The following is an 18,792-nucleotide window of genomic DNA, read 5'->3' on the forward strand; positions in this document are numbered from 1 at the left end:
ACGCCAACCACCTCCTTCACTTGGACCTTTCTCTTATTTATAGGCCTACTTCTGGCGCTGAACGATGACACTAGAGGGCTTCCCACTGCGTTAAAAAACTGACACCACGGGGTTTTTATCAAGCGTCCACCAGACTTGGGAGTGAGGACGGGTTGTGGAAAGAGACAGAATCAAGTTTCCATCCAAATGTAGTGCAAATCTTAACAGAGCTCCCAGAAAAACGTGGACTGAACCGGTTTCCATCTAATCAGAACTCTTATTGCAGCAGCTCGGTCGAGCCGGGTGCTGAGTGCAGATGATCCAGCACATAATCAGGAAAAAATATACATTTACGTGTACAGTGCGAGTAAAACACAAGCGTTTCTGTATGTCTGTCGTGTGAGAAGAAGGCGAAGCGAGCCTTATTAACATTGGGCTACTTCTGGGTTACGTAAAGCTAGTTAGTAAGCTAGTTAGCCGGACATGCTAACGTCTGTAGACAGTTTATTCCTTTCCTTAACACTTTTACTTGAAGTCAAAGAACGCTTTGCTCTACAGCTGCTTCGACGTGTGGACCGTCGCCTTCGTCTGCACAGACGTCCTTATAATACCAACCTAACACAGCCACAGATCTGCATGTGTCACAACTATCAAGCATGTTTTATCAGAGGGGATTCAGACACAGCGGAGGTGTTGAGGCGCTGCCAGATGTGGATTTTGAGTATCTGACTGAGCATTTCAGTCTCTTCCTCTTCTCCTACCCGGTACGTCGTGTACAAATGCTTAGGAACCGCTCCTGAAGATGAAGCGCTTTGAAGTGTTACACGCAGGTCTCACTCTGCACCAAATTAATCTTAATAAGGAGATTGGCAGCGTTGGAAAGAGCTGGCAGAATGACTGACAGCGCCTCATTCAGCGATGAAAAACGTCGGTGCTTTTTTAAGGACGGCAGGTAACTTTAAACTCTTGATTGACAAAATGAGAACACACGTCTCACCTGGGTCTTTAACAATTTAGAAATATTAAATGATGAATTACAGGGACGGATTGTTAATCCCTAATGAAGCACATTCCTCAAATTAATTCCTAAAATGCCGACTTCTCCTACAGTTAAGCCTAATTAATTAGTGCAGTGAGCCCCGGGGCTGCAGGTATTTATCAGAGAAATAAGTAATAAATGAATAAAAAGGATTTTATCTTTTTCTGTTGTTTTTAAGCATTACGCTGCCTCTTCAGAGGTTTTCCAGTCAGCGCAGGTGGGAGGTTTGTGCCTTCTGTGGCATGAAGAAGCACACATTTCATCCACGAAGACACAATAACAACAAACTCCCCGCTGAGTCAAGAAAGAACTCTCCATGTAGAGACAATAATGGAAAGTAATGGACGCCCAGCAAACAGAGTAAAGAGAATGAAACGCTAACGGATGATAAAAGACTGAACGGGCTGGCAGCGCTTCAGTGTTTACTGTCGCCGTCAGCATCAAGTTTAACACCAACTGATCCCGGTCTGATCAGTCAGTAATCAGTAATGATATCGCATCTGAAGCTAAAAGTCCAAACACAAATTATTATTAAAAAGGCGTTTGTGCTGTTGCTGTTAAACCAAATGATTGTGAGCTGCAGCAGACAGGAGAAAACAAAGCGAACGCCGACAACAGCGATAAACAGAAAGCAATCAAAAGCTGCTCCTGCCCGGAAAATAAAATTACAGCCACGGTGCAACTTGTCATTAGGCCGAGGACGTTGAGATGAGTTTAATCAAACCTCCAGTTAATTCACATTTCCTACGTGTTGGCGGCCGTGCCCTGACGCCGAGCTACAGGACTGCTTCTGTTCTGTCCACAAGAAGGAAATGATCAAACTGCTGTTCCTCACATTATTTACTTTATTGAAAATTATACATAAAAAATACCAACTTCAACTGTCATGGTAACAATTTATCCTAAATACTACACGTTCCCATCCCAACTCCTCACATGTGGTCGCTTTTCACTCCCCTTTGGTTCCCTTTAGCTTCGTTTATATATCTATATATCGTCATAGTTTCTGTCCAAAGGTAAGAAAAGGTGTTTTTTTTACATTCATTTGCTGATTTGAATCATCTTTATTATCGACCAGCAGGACTAAAGTCCTTCCTAACAAAGCTCAGAGGATTCAAAGAGCAAAACGTTCCTGCTTTCGGTTTCAGCACGTTCGTTTGCTCTCGGTCACAGCCGATTGGTGGCTGTGGCTCAGCTCTCCTGCAGGACTCTCTCCTCCAGTCGGGCGTAACGCTTCAGCATCTGGTCGTACACCTGAAACACACGGACACAGAAATGTTTCCCGTCAGCAGGATCACAGACCTGAAGGTCCAGCTGACAGCGGTGAGCAAGTACTGAGAAACTTCACTGGATGTAAAAGTAGCTCATTGCTGTTTCATGTTTCCCGTCATGTTGCCGCTTCATGTTTAATATCCTGCTGTGTGTGTGAGGTGTTTCAGCAGAGCTCATTATTTATGGATGAGCTGTGCTGTTTAATTATGGAAGACGAACATGAGAGAGCATCACTCCCGTAAACATACAACTACATTAGAACAACATGGAGCCGTGTGGAGGGAGGGAGGGGAAAATGAAACTGATGAGGGAGGAATCGCTGCTTTGGTAAATATACAACTGTCTGTGAGCGAGAGAGAGAGAGAGAGACTTCCTGTAATTAAAACATCTGTTGCATATTTTATCCGGATGTAAATCGTCCCTGAGTGCGTGCAGAGGAAGAGCAGGAGAGCCTTAACCAAGAAACACTTTGGGAATTCAGCGGGAGACTGGCTCAGTACCCTCATGTACCCTGGAGATCAGGTCCGGCTCGTTCCCTCTCAGAGCTTCTCTCCTCCCGCTGCAGCGTTGTGGACTTGAAGAGCATCATCAACTCTGTGCTGCATGAAACCAGCTTGTAAACGCAGTCCTGCCAGCAGCAGGACGGGCGCGGACTGTGGTGAACTGTGGGAAACGCTGAGCTCTGAATAGTGTTAGGATCTCATCACTGTGTTGTGTGACACACCCGGCTGCTGTTGTATGAAGACTCGCGTGTTGGTACCAGGGCCACACCAGGGCCACACCAGGGCCACACCAGGGCCACACCAGGGCCACACCAGGGCCAGACCAGGGCCAGACCAGGGCCACACCAGGGCCACACCAGGGCCACACCAGGGCCACAAAGTTCCCGTCCGAAGTCCAGGCAGGAAGAGTCCAAGGTGGGATTTTTCCCAGTTTGGTGTTACAGAAGAAAATCCTGTCTTCTCTCAGGTTAAACACTCGATCCAACTTTACTGTCTGTAACCATCTCGCCGAGCTAATCGGCTTTTAATCGCTCTTCTCTGGTCATTTTTATGAAGAAAGAAACTGAAAAATGGAGCAGAAACAACAACAACAGCTCTCACTGAGCTTCAAGTCAGAGGACTTGATATCTAAGTCCACATAAACCTTAACAGGGGAGATTAAAGACAGAGAGAGGCTCCTCCTCCTGGGGCTCCTCCTCCTGGGGCTCCCCCTCCTGGGGCTCCTCCTCCTGGGGCTCCTCCTGCTGGGGCTCCCCCTCCTGGGGCTCCTCCTGCTGGGGCTCCCCCTCCTGGGGCTCCTCCTGCTGGGGCTCCCCCTCCTGGGGCTCCTCCTGCTGGGGCTCCTTCTCATGGGGCTCCTCCGGCGGGGGCTCCCCCTCCTGGGGCTCCTCCTCCTGGGGCTCCTCCTCTGGGGCTCCTACTCCCTCCCTCACTGACCTCGGCAGAAACCCGTGCTCTTCTTGTGAAAGTTGTCATGAAGCTAAATTATAATATTAATAATAATAATAATAATAATAATAATAATATTAAGGGTGACGTCATGTTTTCATGTATTTCTTGAATTTCTTCATTTTGTAAAAGCAATTAAAGAGCTAACCCAAAGCTAGAATCAAGCAATGTGATTGGTTCATAGCAGTGATATAATGAGCGAATGACGTTGAATTCCTTCCCGCAGATCCGTATCACTCTGCCACAAACAGGGTTCGACTTATAATCCGTGGGGGTCTCAGGCATTTTAACCGGCCGAGATAAATGATAATAAATAAATAATGAGAGAGATCATTCCTCATTACGTGATATATTATCTATTATATATTACATATGTGATATAACAGGTTACGTAGGTGATGCGGCACCTGAGAGGAAGTAAAGGTAAATAACACGATTCCTCTTCAAATACAGAACACTCCCTTTTATGGGAACGTGTGCAACATATATTTGTAACTATGCGAAATAAATAAATGATCTAAAACAATCAAACAGCAGAAGAGTTCGGCGATGTTCTTCAAAATAAAAGTCTATAATGCAGCCGCGTCCCTCCTCTGCACGTGCTGCTGCTGTCTCTGTTTTCATCTGATTTGCATATTCCTGCATTCATCGTGATTCTTCGTGCAGATGAATCGGCGTTAAACTGCAGCCGGTGAAGAGGCGCAGACGGGTCGAGCTGTCAAACATTTGAGGGTAATTAAACCGAGCTGGTTGAGATGAACCCTCTGTCTCATACCTGAGGTGACCCCGCCCCCCCGGGAGGCTGAGGAGTGACTGACAGACTAAAAGAAAAAAGGAAAACCCGATCACTGCTCTCCCTGCGACCCTCGCCTCCTTCATCGGCCCTTTCTTCATCACCTCGCTGCTCTCAGAGTTTCACTCTGTCGCTGGAAATCTCTTTAAAATTTTTTTCCTTCATTATCAGTTTTGTTTTTGAGGAATTGTTTTTCTCCTCTTCCTTCTTATCTTTGAAGTGAAGGGCCGCTTTATTTGAAATTCCTCCTGCTCTCTGCCCAGAGACAGGAGGAAAGACACACGCTGATGTCTAAATGCTGCAAATGAAACGAGACTAAAGACTCAGAGTAAAATTAGACTCTTTGAAGTACGAAGAAACAAACCTGACCTGAATTTAAAAAACTGTTTCCTGTGAGCTGTGGTTGGAGGAGGAGCCGATTGCTTTTTAAACCAAAGCGTCCTCACAGTTTGTTGTTACCCTGGCTTTTATTTCTAGCAGTCATTTTGTTCTCTGCTCTGGAAACTGCTAACATGTCAGTAAAGATCATTTCAAATGGAAATCAGCTGGGGGGGGGGGCTGATCTTAAAATATTTTCTTTGAATTTACACCGTTTCACTGAGTTAATGTCGTTTTGTCCCTAACAAAGCCTGTTCATAGGAAAAGGTGAAATAACATATGGGAGACAAACAGAAGACAAGAATTACTCACAGGCAGCAACAAACACTCTCACAGGCAGCAACAAATACTCTGACAGGCAGCAACAAATACTCTGACAGGCAGCAACAAATACTCTGACAGGCAGCAACAAATACTCTCACAGGCAGCAACAAACACTCTCACAGGCAGCAACAAACACTCTCACAGGCAGCAACAAATACTCTGACAGGCAGCAACAAATACTCTCACAGGCAGCAACAAATACTCACAGGCAGCAACAAATACTCTCACAGGCAGCAACAAATACTCTCACAGGCAGCAACAAACACTCACAGGCAGCAACAAATACTCTGACAGGCAGCAACAAATACTCTCACAGGCAGCAACAAACACTCTTACAGGCAGCAACAAACACTCTCACAGGCAGCAACAAACACTCTCACAGGCAGCAACAAATACTCTGACAGGCAGCAACAAACACTCTGACAGGCAGCAACAAATACTCTGACAGGCAGCAACAAACACTCTGACAGGCAGCAACAAACACTCTCACAGGCAGCAACAAACACTCTCACAGGCAGCAACAAACACTCTCACAGGCAGCAACAAACACTCTCACAGGCAGCAACAAACACTCTCACAGGCAGCAACAAACACTCTCACAGGCAGCAACAAACACTCACACAGGCAGCAACAAATACTCACAGGCAGCAACAAATACTCTCACAGGCAGCAACAAATACTCACAGGCAGCAACAAACACTCACAGGATTTACAGCATTAAGAAACTATTGACAGGATGTCAACAATGTTTACTGTACAATGTTTTAGTTTCGTTCTGTTGTATTTCCACTTTTTATTTTGGCGTTTGTGTTGTCACGTCCTGTCTGTCTTCTGCTTCTGGTCCTTGATCATGTTTAGTCAGTTGTTCCACGTTGTCTCTGTTGTTAAATCACTCCTCGTGTGTTAGTGTGTACTTTACTTCCTGCGTTCTGCCTGATTGTGTCCACCTGAGCTTGTTTGGACAGATTCTCTTGGATATTTAGGTTCTCTTGGATATTTAGGTTCTCTTTGTCCGATTGTTAGTTTGCTTCCTATTGAGTGTCTGTAATTGGTTCTCTGGATGGGGATAGGCTGCCCTCCTCAGCGTCGCTCTTTTCGTTCGGTCATTAAACACCATGAACTGCACCTGCTCTGCATTTGGGCCCAGACCCCCCGTTTCTGCATCTTCGCCTGACAAAGTCTAACATACAATCTGAAACAGGGTTTAAATACAAACTGCAGGTGTGTTTCCTCTCAAGTGTGCAGCCCGTTCTCACTACCATCACGAGACCTGGATTCAATTCAAGTCCGAGTAAGGAGGTGTTCTGGGTGGAAAGGTGGGCCAAAACCTGGAGCCCTGAGGCCGGAGTTTGTTACAGTGATTCTAACCAGACTGCAACGCTGTCGTTTCACAAAGTTAACCGCCTGTTTTATTTCTGTCTAACCAGACGCTGCATATTTATTCTGGACCGCGGAGCCCTGAATGTGCACACGCTAAAGGTTACCCGGGGCGGCGGGTGTTGACTCAGCGTCCATGTGCAAGGCTCTGGGAAGAGAGGGGGTTAAAATGTGACGCAGGCTTTAATCAATGGACGGATGTCACCTAGTCAGATCCACCGCCGTCCCGCTGATCAGCGTCTAAACGCTCCGGACGACACATCCAGGCTACGGATCTGCTCCCAACTATCAGCCTGAGAAAAACCAGTATAATCAGGTTCCCTCTGTACTGTGAATTCAGGAAAAGGTTCCCCACTAACTTCCACTCTGTGTGTGTGAACGGCCTGTCATGTAACTTCTTCACCGCTGTTCCACAAGGGAACAAGACATTTAATGAAGAGGCTGTGAAAGTAGGACAGTGTGTGTGTTTGCATCTGCAGCCATGAATGTTTAAATGCGTGTGTGTCTCGTGTTTTCCTGCCTCGGGCCAGCAGCAGGTCTGACTGTCAGCCGTTAACACTGTGGTGTTGTGAAGAAACTAGTACGACACCTTTAGTGTCTCCACAGGGAGCTGCGCTGCGCTAGCTGTTCCACCTCAGTCTCAAAGTCAGTAGGCAAGATGCATTGTGGGTGACGTGGGTGTCAGGTTTTGATAAGTGTGTGGAATTAAAAAGAGGATGCTCTTCTGTATCGATGAGTCTTCTAATGACCAACAACTGAAGCTGTCACAGCCCTCACAGGTTTACAAAGAGAACATTCAGTAAAATGAGCTCCAGCAGCTGCAACATCAACTTTACATATACGTATATATGGATCTGCAGGTAAAGGTGCAGCTGATCATCGATCAGCAGCGTACAGCAAAGGACTCGGCTGGACGCTCTCATCTCTCCACACTGAGCCATGTCTAACTCTTAAAGGGGAGATTTTGCTGGTAACACTTGTGTACTTAACGGAGTAATTAAAGGATCACATGATCTTCCTCGGCAGGTGGACTTCACACGGCTGTCCTGGAGTGGCAGACGTGCAAATTTACACATTACCTGAGCAGCTGGAACATTTAATCTCAGCTTTTAAGCCAACAAGTCTGAAAAGTACTCAGAAGACGGTAAACTCCACGACAGCAGGGCAAACTCCCTCTGCTGCTGAAGATCATGTGAAAGAGTCAAAAGCTCCAGAACTGCTCTCAAACACAGACCTGTGGGAGACTAAAGTTTGTCTGTGGACACAGAGTCGTAATGTTGAAAACCGAAACACAAGTTTGTCTGAAATTCAAGCAGTTTAACTTGGTAAATGGTAAAAACACACAAACACACACACCAGCAGTTGGTGGTTTAAATCTCCGCCCCCACACAACACTTCACAACCTCGCGAGTGATGAGCCAAGCAAAACGCCAAAACTCAACAGCGTGTGTGTGTGAGTGTGGGAGGACATACTGCAGGGAAATATGAAGCTCCATACACCAGTAAAACACACTGTGACTAATTTAATAAATGCTAATTAGACTGCTGAGGAACAGAAGCTGTGTGTGCGTGTGCGTGTGCGTGTGCGTGTGCGTGTGCGTGTGTACCTCCGGCGCTGAAGGGTCCGGGGTGGCGACCAGTTGTGGTTCCGGTGCGTTCTTCACCACATCCAAGAAGGAAACTCCAGATTCTGCAACCAGGCCTGAAAACACACGTCAACCAATCAGAGAATCAGGTTTCTGCATCACTAGCCAATCAGACGGCTACTTAGAGCGCCATCAACCAATCAGAAGTTTAGGTTTTGATCCTGCATCGTTAACCAGTCAATCAGTGAGTTACTCACTCATCAGGAGCTCATCTCAGGGCGTCATATACCGACGATTTGAAAAAGAGCGACAAAGCGTGTTATCTGTGTGAGACGCTCTGCGGCGTCCCGTACAGACCGGAAGCGCTAGTTAGCTGCGGTAGCTAGCTAGCTAGCTACGTTCGTGATAAAGGCGTTGACAGCCCCCGAAGCCCCTACCCTTACCACAACCATCAGAAATGTTAGTACCTAAACCTAAGTCACTGAATGTATGCATGTCGACCGGCTAACGATACAGCAGCTAACAGGCAGGGTTAGCCTCCCGTGTGTTGCTGCAACGTAGCAAACGGGGGCGTTTCATACGGACTCTGAACCTTTAGCAGAAAAATCATTACGCTTTGTCACGCTGTCTCAAAGCGTCAGTTACGACGCATTTAGATGAGAATGTGTTCTGCATATTTACTCTTCAACCACTGTTAACCAATCAGCAGAGAGTCATTAACCAGCCTGTATCATTAAGAAATTACAGTTACTGCTTCATTAAGCAATCGTCAGGCTACTTCCTGGATGTTAAACAATCAATCACACGGGTTAGGTTGCCACAGAGTTACTTTCTACATTTTCAATCAAACAGATTAAGATTTTGAGCAAGCGGCAAACTCTGGCTCTCATGGCTGAAGCCAATGGGAAGTAATCTGCGTCCTCTCCAGCAGCCAGCAGGGGGCGAATCCAGCAGCTGCAGAAAGAAGTGTGATTGTATAGAAGTCTGTGATAAAATGTTTCTACTTGTCAGCTGATTTATTCCCTCAGTAAACACTTTCCTGATGAGTTTATGGTATCAGTCGCTAGTTTCAAGTCTTCTTCAACACAGCATGATGTTCATTTAGTAAATTATGGTCTCATTTAGAGGAACAGAGACCAGGAAGCAGGGGAGGCTTTAGGGCGGGGCTACAAGCTGATTGACAAGTCTCTACCATGGCGACCTATCACCTGTCTCGTATCCGCTGCTCTGTGTACATTAACCAACCGCTGAAAAAGCTTATCAGGAGTCAGCTGCTCAGTTTTCAAGTTTTGTTTAAGCTTGTTTGTTGCTAGCTAAAATTAGCATCCCAGCTAATATCACAGTTAACGTGAATTACAGATGCACCCAGATAACCAAGCAAGCTAGCTCCGCCCTCTTTTCCAAATATGGTCACGTCTGGTTCCAAAAACCCAAGATAGCGACGACCAAACTCAAGGCTTCAAAAAGGTAGTCCACAAACCAACTGGTGATGTCACAGCGGCTACGTCCCTCATTTATACAGTGAATGTTTTTGAGTCATTATCCAATCAATAAGTTCTTTAACTGGGAACTAATCCGTGCATCTGCATCGTTAACCAATCACAAGTGTGTTAGGCCAGATGGTTGAGTAATGAGCAGGTTAGTTACATCATAAAGTCGTTAAGCAATCAGTTACTGCTTTGCCAACCAATCATTTGTTTTGTTCTTTGTTACACACTCAGTGTTCCTGGTTCATTAACCAATCAGTTAGTTCCTTTCATTAAGCAATGAGCACATCTGCACTGGTAACCAATCAGGTTAGTGTGTCATTAACCAATCAAACTTTTAGTTCTTCACAGCCAATAACAACTCAGGTGGTTTAGTTTCCAAGGTCTTAAACCAATCAGAGGTCTTTTTCCCAGGAGACATTTCAGCTCCACAGGTGCAGATAATAAACTGAGTGATGGCTGGATTCCATTCAGCTGCTTTAGCTTCACGGTGGCTCGCTGAGACGCCCGAATCAAACATTTTGTGCTTCAAAGGTTGAGCTGGGAAACAGATGTGTGAGCAGGTTAGCTCATTAACCAATCTGAGCGTTTGCATTTTACACAACAAGAACAAAATCAATAAGTATAAAAACAAACATGATTACTACGTGATGATTAACTAATCAGCAGTGTTGTTCCTTTGTTGTTAGCTCTCTGTGCTTCAGTCTCAGCGCCGCCGCCGCCACTAATTAGTCTCAGAGGACGTTAACCAATCGGAGGTCCGGCTCGGAGTCTGGTGACCAATTAGTGGTGGACCAATTAACAGACCAGAGGTCGTTAAGCAAACACCATGGGAACACACATTCATTTACGTCACGCTGAGTGTGTCGCGGCGTTAATCACACACAGAAGGTCAGGACGATGCTGAGGAAGCTTATTAGCTCAGCGAAACGCACACAGAAGGTCGGGAGAGGAGCTGCGTCTGAGGACTTTGTGTCACGACCTCATCGAGACAAAGGATCGCGGGACGGACATGTACTGTCTTTTTCGGCCCCCATGATGCACTGTGTGTGTTTTACTACCCCGCCGTCGAGGTGAGCTGCCTCCTGACAGAGCAGAGGACAAACACACAGGCTTGTTAACCAATCCAGGTTTCCATCCTCAAACACTTCAGCAACGTGTTTCTGATTTTTTTGTACATACAGATTTCTTTTTTGTTAGTGTCTCTGTGGATGTCCAGCCGTCCGTCCACTTTATTTCAGGCTGAAATGTTATTAGATTGTAAATAGTTTGTTATTAAAAATCCTTAGATGGATATATGGAGGTTTTACACTCATCACGGTTCCCAGAGGATGAACCAGACTCGGACGTGTGATGCACTTCTGCTCTGGTTTCCTGAGTTAACGTGACATAAAGAAGAAGCTCTCACCTGCGTGGTGATTGGACCACTGCCTGACCTTTAAACTACATGAGCTCAAGTACAGGATCAATAAACTAATAACAACACCGTGCGTATTACTTAGAGACGGGCGAGTCTCCCGAGGTCTCAGACCAAAATTAAACTGGATTAGAGTAAACAGGCCGTGTGTTTGCTCTGCGAGACCGAGCTGAGTGAGAGGGACGTTGAGGCATCTCATTAATTCAGACAAACAGCGCCGGCTGACCATTAATCGAACACCGATTCCATCACATGGCTTTACTTTACAGTTTCTGGACCAGCTGGGGAACTGAAATAATGCTCCATCCTCACATTGGTTCGATTCAGGAACCGAACCTTTGGGTCTGAGCCCGGCTTCAAAGACAAGAGCTGGAACCATCCATGTAAAAATCAGACAGCTCGCTCGATGAAGCGGTTTAGTACGAGCCCTCTTTTCCCAGACTCTCGACTATGGAGGTGCAGAGTTGATTTATACTGCTGCCGTGCCGTCGTGAACATTTACACTTCTATATTTTAATGTTGGACTTTTCTACACTCTTAATGCTTTATACTTCCTACCCTCGGCTGTGTTGTGTGACAGATGTTTTTATTTCGCCCTCCTGACCCGGTTAAACAAAGGGGATTAAATTAGCAAGGTTGGATGAATCAGGTGTCCTCCTGGTTCCTCAGAGCTCCAGCACCACAGAGCAGACGCTTCACTGTTGTTTCTGTAACGCTGAGGAAAGGATTGCAGCACTAATGCAAGATGAATGCGTGAAGAGGATTTCTGTGCATCCAGCTCTGTTGCAGAGTAATTGCATGAAGCCCCCCCCTCCCGGCCCCCCCGAGGCGCCGCCGCCCCTGAGTGAATCAGCGTTCGTCATTAACACCAGGAGGATTGCATTAAGTCTTTTCAAGCCCACGCAACTCACTTTAGATTCTGAAACGCGGTGGGGAGGCTTGAAAGCGCGGGGAGACGGCGGCTGGCGCTGAAGGCCCGACTCTCCTCCTCCACCTCCTGCATACATATTTGATGGCTGTCACACGTGAAATAATCAGCGGCGGAGGGTGTTTGCTATCTCGCCGCTCGCCCAGTCTCTTTCATGTGGAGCGGGCGGGGAATCGTTTTCATCTGGTTTTATGAAGACATGCTACTCGCAGAGATGAAAGGCCCTGATGAGCAGAGAGGAGATGGACGCAGATCCGTTTATCTCATCTAAATGGCTCAGAGTGTGTGAGGAGATAAAGTCCAGCTGTCGAACACACCCGAGTCCTTTACTACGCTTTAAATAAAGACCGACCTGCGCATCAATACTCAGCTGCAGGTCCACTTACTTTCCAGTTTTCAGTCAGATTTTACGTGGCCAGTCAGACTGGACAGCAGAGCAGACAGGTGTTGTGCAGAAAAGTGAGCGAGCTCAGTGTGTTAAAGCTGTATCGCCCCGTCTCTCTTTACGACTACAGCTGCTTTTATCTGGATCCAACAGACATAATGTGCAAATAAACATCACTTTATGACTGTGGTAACAGCAAAGGTTTGTCTTGAATGTCTTGTCTTGTCTTGATGAAACTTTAATGTTTCTTTTAACAGAATAATCGCAATTGTGGCCAAATAAGTGTTTGCAGTTTACAGCGTAACCACGCCAGACATTTTTACATGATTATAGCCAATAACAGAAGCCTGTTGTTGCTGATGGATGATGTGTTTGGTAGGCGTGTGTCTAATATCCTTGTTTATATTTGGAAAACCTATAATTTACATGACTTACTGCTGAGTTACAAAAAAGACATGATCTATTTTACAATTATCCTTATGACTCTACATTCTTTAACTTACCTTTAATGCCCAATACAACACATGTAATGCAGTTTTCCACTTCCAGAAAATGACTGCAGCTTTATTGACTGAAAGGTTATTTCTACCCTGAAATGACTTGAGGGTTATATTTGACAGATTATAACTCTCCTGGAATTTTTTCTACCTCTTAAAATACCTTTAAATGGCCAAAACAACACATAAAATGCAGTGTTCTATTTGCCTGACAGTAATTTCAGCCTCTACTTATTGACTGAAAGGTAGTTTCTGCCTCAAAATGACTTGATTTCATTCAGGAGAGTTATATTTGACAGATTATAAAACCTAAATCATCCTCTTTTTTTTTCATATATAATAACATTATATTTTTTAATCACATATTAACCACCAAACCAAAAATGTCCCCGGTGGTAACAGCAGAAAGAGAGCTGTGGGGCAGAAACAGAAACAGTACTGAATGTAATGAAAAGGACTATAATATGAAGTGTCAGCCAGAAAAATCAGATGTGAGCATTGAGGCCTGCAGAGGGAACGCAGCCTTAGTTGTTGGGGTTAGTAGCGGTACTCCAAAATGCTAATGTTGGATCACAGTGTTTAATAACAAACCAAGTAGCTTCGAAGCAAATATCTTTTTCTGTCTGGTCTCCATATGAACCAGTTCTCTTCTGGAAATTCAGAAGCACGAGTCCTTGTTTGTCCATCATTTAGTTCAAGCTGTGGTCAACACTGATTGGCTGCGGCACCCTCTTTTAAATAATCTCCTTTCTTTCTACATTTGTCTTCTATTCTCTAAACTTCTTTTATCCATTCTTACGTTCCATTTTTCTTTTGTACCTAAAATCTGTCTTTCCGACCGTCTTTAACTCCTCCCGTCTTTATTTCCTTCTCTGCACTCTGCTCTCCAACATAGACATTTCAAAATAAAAGCTCACAGTACAATAATGCATAATAAATTTATGCCAGGAGAGATCGTCTTTGTGATGACGACCTCCACAGTGCTGCAGCAGTATCGGCAGTATCAGCAGTATCAGCAGTATCAGCAGTGTCGGCAGTATTAGTAGTATCGGCAGTATTAGTAGTATCGGCAGTATCGGCAGTATTAGTAGTATCAGCAGTATTAGTAGTATCGGCAGTATCGGCAGTATTAGTAGTATCAGCAGTATCAGCAGTATTAGTAGTATCGGCAGTATTAGTAGTATCGGCAGTATTAGTAGTATCGGCAGTATTAGTAGTATCGGCAGTATTAGTAGTATCGGCAGTATCGGCAGTATTAGTAGTATCAGCAGTATTAGTAGTATCGGCAGTATCGGCAGTATTAGTAGTATCAGCAGTATCAGCAGTATTAGTAGTATCAGCAGTATCGGCAGTATTAGTAGTATCAGCAGTATTAGTAGTATCGGCAGTATTAGTAGTATCGGCAGTATTAGTAGTATCAGCAGTATTAGTAATATCGGCAGTATCGGTAGTATCAGTATCGGCAGTATCATCAGTATCGGTATCATCAGTATCGGCAGCAGCAGTATCGGCGGCAGCAGTATCAGTATCAGCAGTATCAGTATCAGCAGTATCAGTATCAGCAGTATCGGCAGCAGCAGTATCAGTATCATCAGTATTGGCAGCAGCAGTATCAGTATCAGCAGTATCAGTATCAGCAGTATCGGCAGCAGCAGTATCAGTATCATCAGTATTGGCAGCAGCAGTATCAGTATCAGCAGTATCAGTATCATCAGTATCGGCAGCAGCAGTATCGGCAGCAGCAGTATCGGCAGCATCAGTATCGGCAGTATTGGCAGCAGCAGTATCAGTATCAGCAGTATCAGTATCATCAGTATTGGCAGCAGCAGTATCAGTATCAGCAGTATCAGTATCATCAGTATCGGCAGCAGCAGTATCGGCAGCATCAGTATCGGCAGTATCAGTATCATCAGTATCGGCGGCAGCAGTATCGGCAGTATCAGTATCAGCAGTATCAGTATCAGCAGTATCGGCAGTATATCTGTGTTACCGTGCAGAGCTCTGTAGGCCGACCCCAGGCAGGCGGAGTTGGACAGATCGATGGTGTAAACCGGAGCGTTGAAGACGTCAGACAGAACCTGCGACGGAGAGAAAAGGAAACGAGTTACAGCTTCTGGCTTCCTCCATTAATTAAGCAAACAAAGAACGTCCCAAAAATGAGAAAGAATCATTAGCGGGTTTGTATCTGAAATGAATGAAGCAGTTAAAGGAACAGCCCACAGGTGATTCCCGTGTTTCCCCTGGAATTATCCATAAGCAGCAGCTTCCACACACCTCTGACGGAGACACTGCCACCAAGAAACGTGTGAAACATTAATTACTAAATCTTCCAAACTCCATGAAAATAAAGCAAACACAGTGAACCAATCAGAAAACACGTGACGCCTTCTTATCAACAGAAAGGTTCCCAGGTCAGTTAGTGAGCAGCGGACCTCCAGGATCAGGTCCTTAACATCGAGGGACGAGAGTCTTCAAATATGCCAGAAATAAAACAACCACATTTTATCTCTCGTTTCATTTGAGTTGAAAAGCTAATCAAAAGTTTAACTAAAGGTTAGATAGTGAATATTCAGGTGAAACACTGCAGGCGAGGTGTCGGCTGATGAGGACGCCCTGAAAGTCCTGAAAGCAACTGGTGGACAGTAATGAGAAGCAGGAGGACTGACCTGCAGAATCTCTTTGTTAGATGAAGCGCCGCCTGTTGCCAACACTCTGGTTCCTGGAACTGCAAACAGACGTTTCAGGGTTCGGCCGGGACTGAAAGTGAAGCAGCTGGTACGTTTGTAAAGAGCCGCTCAGATTTAGATATCCCCTCTGCTGCTCAGGCCCAAACACAAGGTAAAGCCAGGACTCACAGAAAGTCCAGCAGAGACAGGGAGGACTGAAGGAAGGATGGAGGACGGGGACGTTAAGAAAAGGACAGAAAACATTAGAAATCTTACTGATGGAGTAGCCCAGCCTCTCAGCGTGGAGTCTCCTGGACATAAACTGACCCTCCACCAGCGCCCGAACCTCCACCTGAGGACTCAGAGAGGACACCTGCAGGACCAGGACAGGGGGGACAGGTGGAGCATGAACGAGCACAGAGGACTCAGAGGAAGAAGCGATGAAACTGTCTCTCTCTCTGTGTGACTGAATGTCTCTCTCTCTCTCTCTCTGTGTGACTGAATGTCTCTCTCTCTCTCTCTGTGTGACTGAATGTCTCTCTCTCTCTCTCTCTCTCTGTGTGACTGAATGTCTCTCTCTCTCTCTCTCTCTGTGTGAGTGAATGTCTCTCTCTCTCTCTGTGTGACTGAATGTCTCTCTCTCTCTCTCTGTGTGACTGAATGTCTCTCTCTCTCTCTGTGTGACTGAATGTCTCTCTCTCTCTCTCTGTGAGTGAATGTCTCTCTCTCTCTCTCTGTGAGTGAATGTCTCTCTCTCTCTCTCTGTGAGTGAATGTCTCTCTCTCTCTCTCTGTGTGACTGAATGTCTCTCTCTCTCTCTCTCTCTCTCTCTGTGACTGAATGTCTCTCTCTCTCTCTCTCTGTGGATGGATGATGTCATGCTCCTGGTCAGAAATCAAGCTGAAATTAATATTGTTGGAAATATTGTGTCTGAGTTTGGTCTTATCTCTGCTGCAAAAGTGAATTGGACAAAAAGTGAAGCTCTAGCAGTTGGAAACTGGGTTGGTGGTCTTCCGGTCCTGCCGGGGGGGTTGGGATGGAGAAATGATGGTATAAAGTATCTAGGTGTTTATCTTGGCAAAGAAGAAATGGTGAAAAGAAACTGGGAGGGCATGATAGAGACGATGAAAGGAAGGTTGAAAAAGTGGAAATGGCTGCTTGCTCAGATGTCTTTTAGAGGAAGAAGTCTAGTAATCAACAACCTTGTAGCTTCAGCACTGTGACATCGTTTAGCTTGTATGGAGCCACCTGCTGGTTTACTCTCAAAACTACAAGCAGTTTTAGTGGACTTTTTTGGGACAGGTTACACTGGGTACCTCAGAGGGTGCTTTTTTTACCAAAAGAAGAAGGGGGGAAAGGCCTGGTACACCTAGCAAGCAGAGTGGCAACTTTTCCATTTCAGTTTGCACAGAGATATCTGACTGGTTTTAAATACCCAGTGTGGAAAGAGTTTGCAAGCAGCATTTTAAGGAGAGCAGACAGGTTAGGACTTGACACTGCTTTGTTTTTAATGGATGTTGTTATTTAAATCTGTCTGTATTGCCTGATTTTTATAAGGGAGTTTTTAAGGCCTGGCACCTTTTTAAGAAGAGACGGTTGGAGCCGTCAGTCTCCCTGTACTGGTTACTGAACGAGCCTCTGATCGGTGGATCCACAATGGACATACAGGACAGTGGTACACCAGGCCTCCATCACACGCTCCGTTCTGCTGGCGCTACAACTCTCAGACGGATAGTGGATGTAGCTGGACCTGGTTTTATGAACACTGAGGCTGTGGCTGCACTGATTGGACTAAAATCTGTGCGTCACGTGAGGAACATTGTGAATGGTTGGACTAACAAACTAACAGCAGCGGATAACGAGCTGTTGAGGATGTAGTGGAAAGGTGAGGAAGCTCCGGACGAAGAGGACCCTTTTCCAGAGTTGGGACTGGTACCCAATCTTGACTGTTGTTCTAGTCTATTGTTGGATGTCAGGCATCAGAAGGTCCCAGATCTGCACACGGTGACGGGTAAAATGATTTACAGGTGTTGTGTAAAAACAAGTTAAATGGTAGAAGTGACACAGTGTGGAGGGAGAAACTGGGGGTTAGTAACGCTGTGAAGCCCACCTGGAGAGTCTTTTACAAACTTCCTTTAAAGAAGCGTACAGGTGACTTACAGTGGAGAATATTACATGGGGCTGTTGCAGTGAATTCTTTTATCTCTGTGATTAATCCCTCTGTCTCTGACGGCTGTCCTTTCTGTGGGCTGCTGGAAACTGTTGTTCATTGTTTTTTAGAGTGCAGCAGACTGGGGGAACTGTTCAATGTGTTGGGGTGCTTGTTTGCTTCTTTTAATGAAGTGTGGTCTAACACTGCTTTTGTTTTTGGAGCAGGTTACAGGAAGACTAATGCAACAAAGTGGCAACTGTTAAATTTTATTGTAGCAGAAGCCAAACTGTCCATATACATGAGTAGAAAGAAGCAGGTAGAAGGACGGCTGTGTGGAGACGTAGTCCCTGTGTTCACCTCTCTGGTCAAAGCCAGAGTGTTAGTGGATTTTAAGTTCCATCAGCTGATGAACAGCTTGGATGTGTTTGTACGTCAGTGGTGTTATGATGATGTCATCTGTTCTGTGGTGGATGAAGAAGTCAGTTTTAGTCGTGTTTTCAGCTAATTTGATGTTTTTATTTGTTTTCTTTTCTCTAAATGTCAACCGGTTGATTCTGACTTATTGAATGTTCTTATGTTTGTGAATCAGTGATGTTTTATTAAAGTGGGTTTAAAAAGTCAAAAAAAAAAGTCTCTGTGTGAGTGAATCTCTCTCTCTCTCTCTCTCTCTCTGTGTGAGTGAATCTCTCTCTCTCTCTCTCTCTGTGTGACTGAATGTCTCTCTCTCTCTCTGTGACTGAATGTCTCTCTCTCTCTCTGTGTGAGTGAATATCTCTCTCTCTCTCTCTCTGTGTGACTGAATGTCTCTCTCTCTCTCTGTGTGACTGAATGTCTCTCTCTCTCTCTCTGTGTGACTGAATGTCTCTCTCTCTCTCTCTCTCTCTCTGTGTGAGTGAATATCTCTCTCTCTCTCTCTCTCTCTCTGTGTGACTGAATGTCTCTCTCTCTCTCTCTGTGTGACTGAATGTCTCTCTCTCTCTCTGTGTGACTGAATGTCTCTCTCTCTCTCTCTCTGTGTGACTGAATCTCTCTCTCTCTCTCTCTCTGTGTGACTGAATCTC

At 45.3% G+C, this 18,792-nt stretch overlaps 1 protein-coding gene across 1 annotated transcript in view; it reads right to left on the reverse strand.

The window, feature by feature from the left end:
• Nucleotides 1-1,843: 1,843 nt before the first annotated feature.
• Nucleotides 1,844-18,792, reverse strand: part of LOC119887253 (xylulose kinase-like) — an 18,936-nt gene continuing 1,987 nt past the window's right edge. Inside the window, exons 2-6 of the mRNA XM_038698152.1 lie at nucleotides 15,856-16,003; nucleotides 15,580-15,638; nucleotides 14,904-14,991; nucleotides 8,221-8,315; nucleotides 1,844-2,272 (exon numbers count right to left, since the gene is read on the reverse strand). Of these exons, the coding sequence (XP_038554080.1) occupies nucleotides 2,210-2,272; nucleotides 8,221-8,315; nucleotides 14,904-14,991; nucleotides 15,580-15,638; nucleotides 15,856-16,003 (453 nt within the window). The 3' untranslated portion in view covers nucleotides 1,844-2,209. The remainder of the gene's footprint in view (nucleotides 2,273-8,220; nucleotides 8,316-14,903; nucleotides 14,992-15,579; nucleotides 15,639-15,855; nucleotides 16,004-18,792) is intronic.

The sequence above is a fragment of the Micropterus salmoides genome, unplaced genomic scaffold (genome assembly GCF_014851395.1).
Source record: "Micropterus salmoides isolate LMB-PRFRI ecotype aquatic unplaced genomic scaffold, ASM1485139v1 Ms_hic_scaffold_1, whole genome shotgun sequence".
In the NCBI taxonomy this organism is placed as follows: Eukaryota; Metazoa; Chordata; class Actinopteri; order Centrarchiformes; family Centrarchidae; genus Micropterus; species Micropterus salmoides.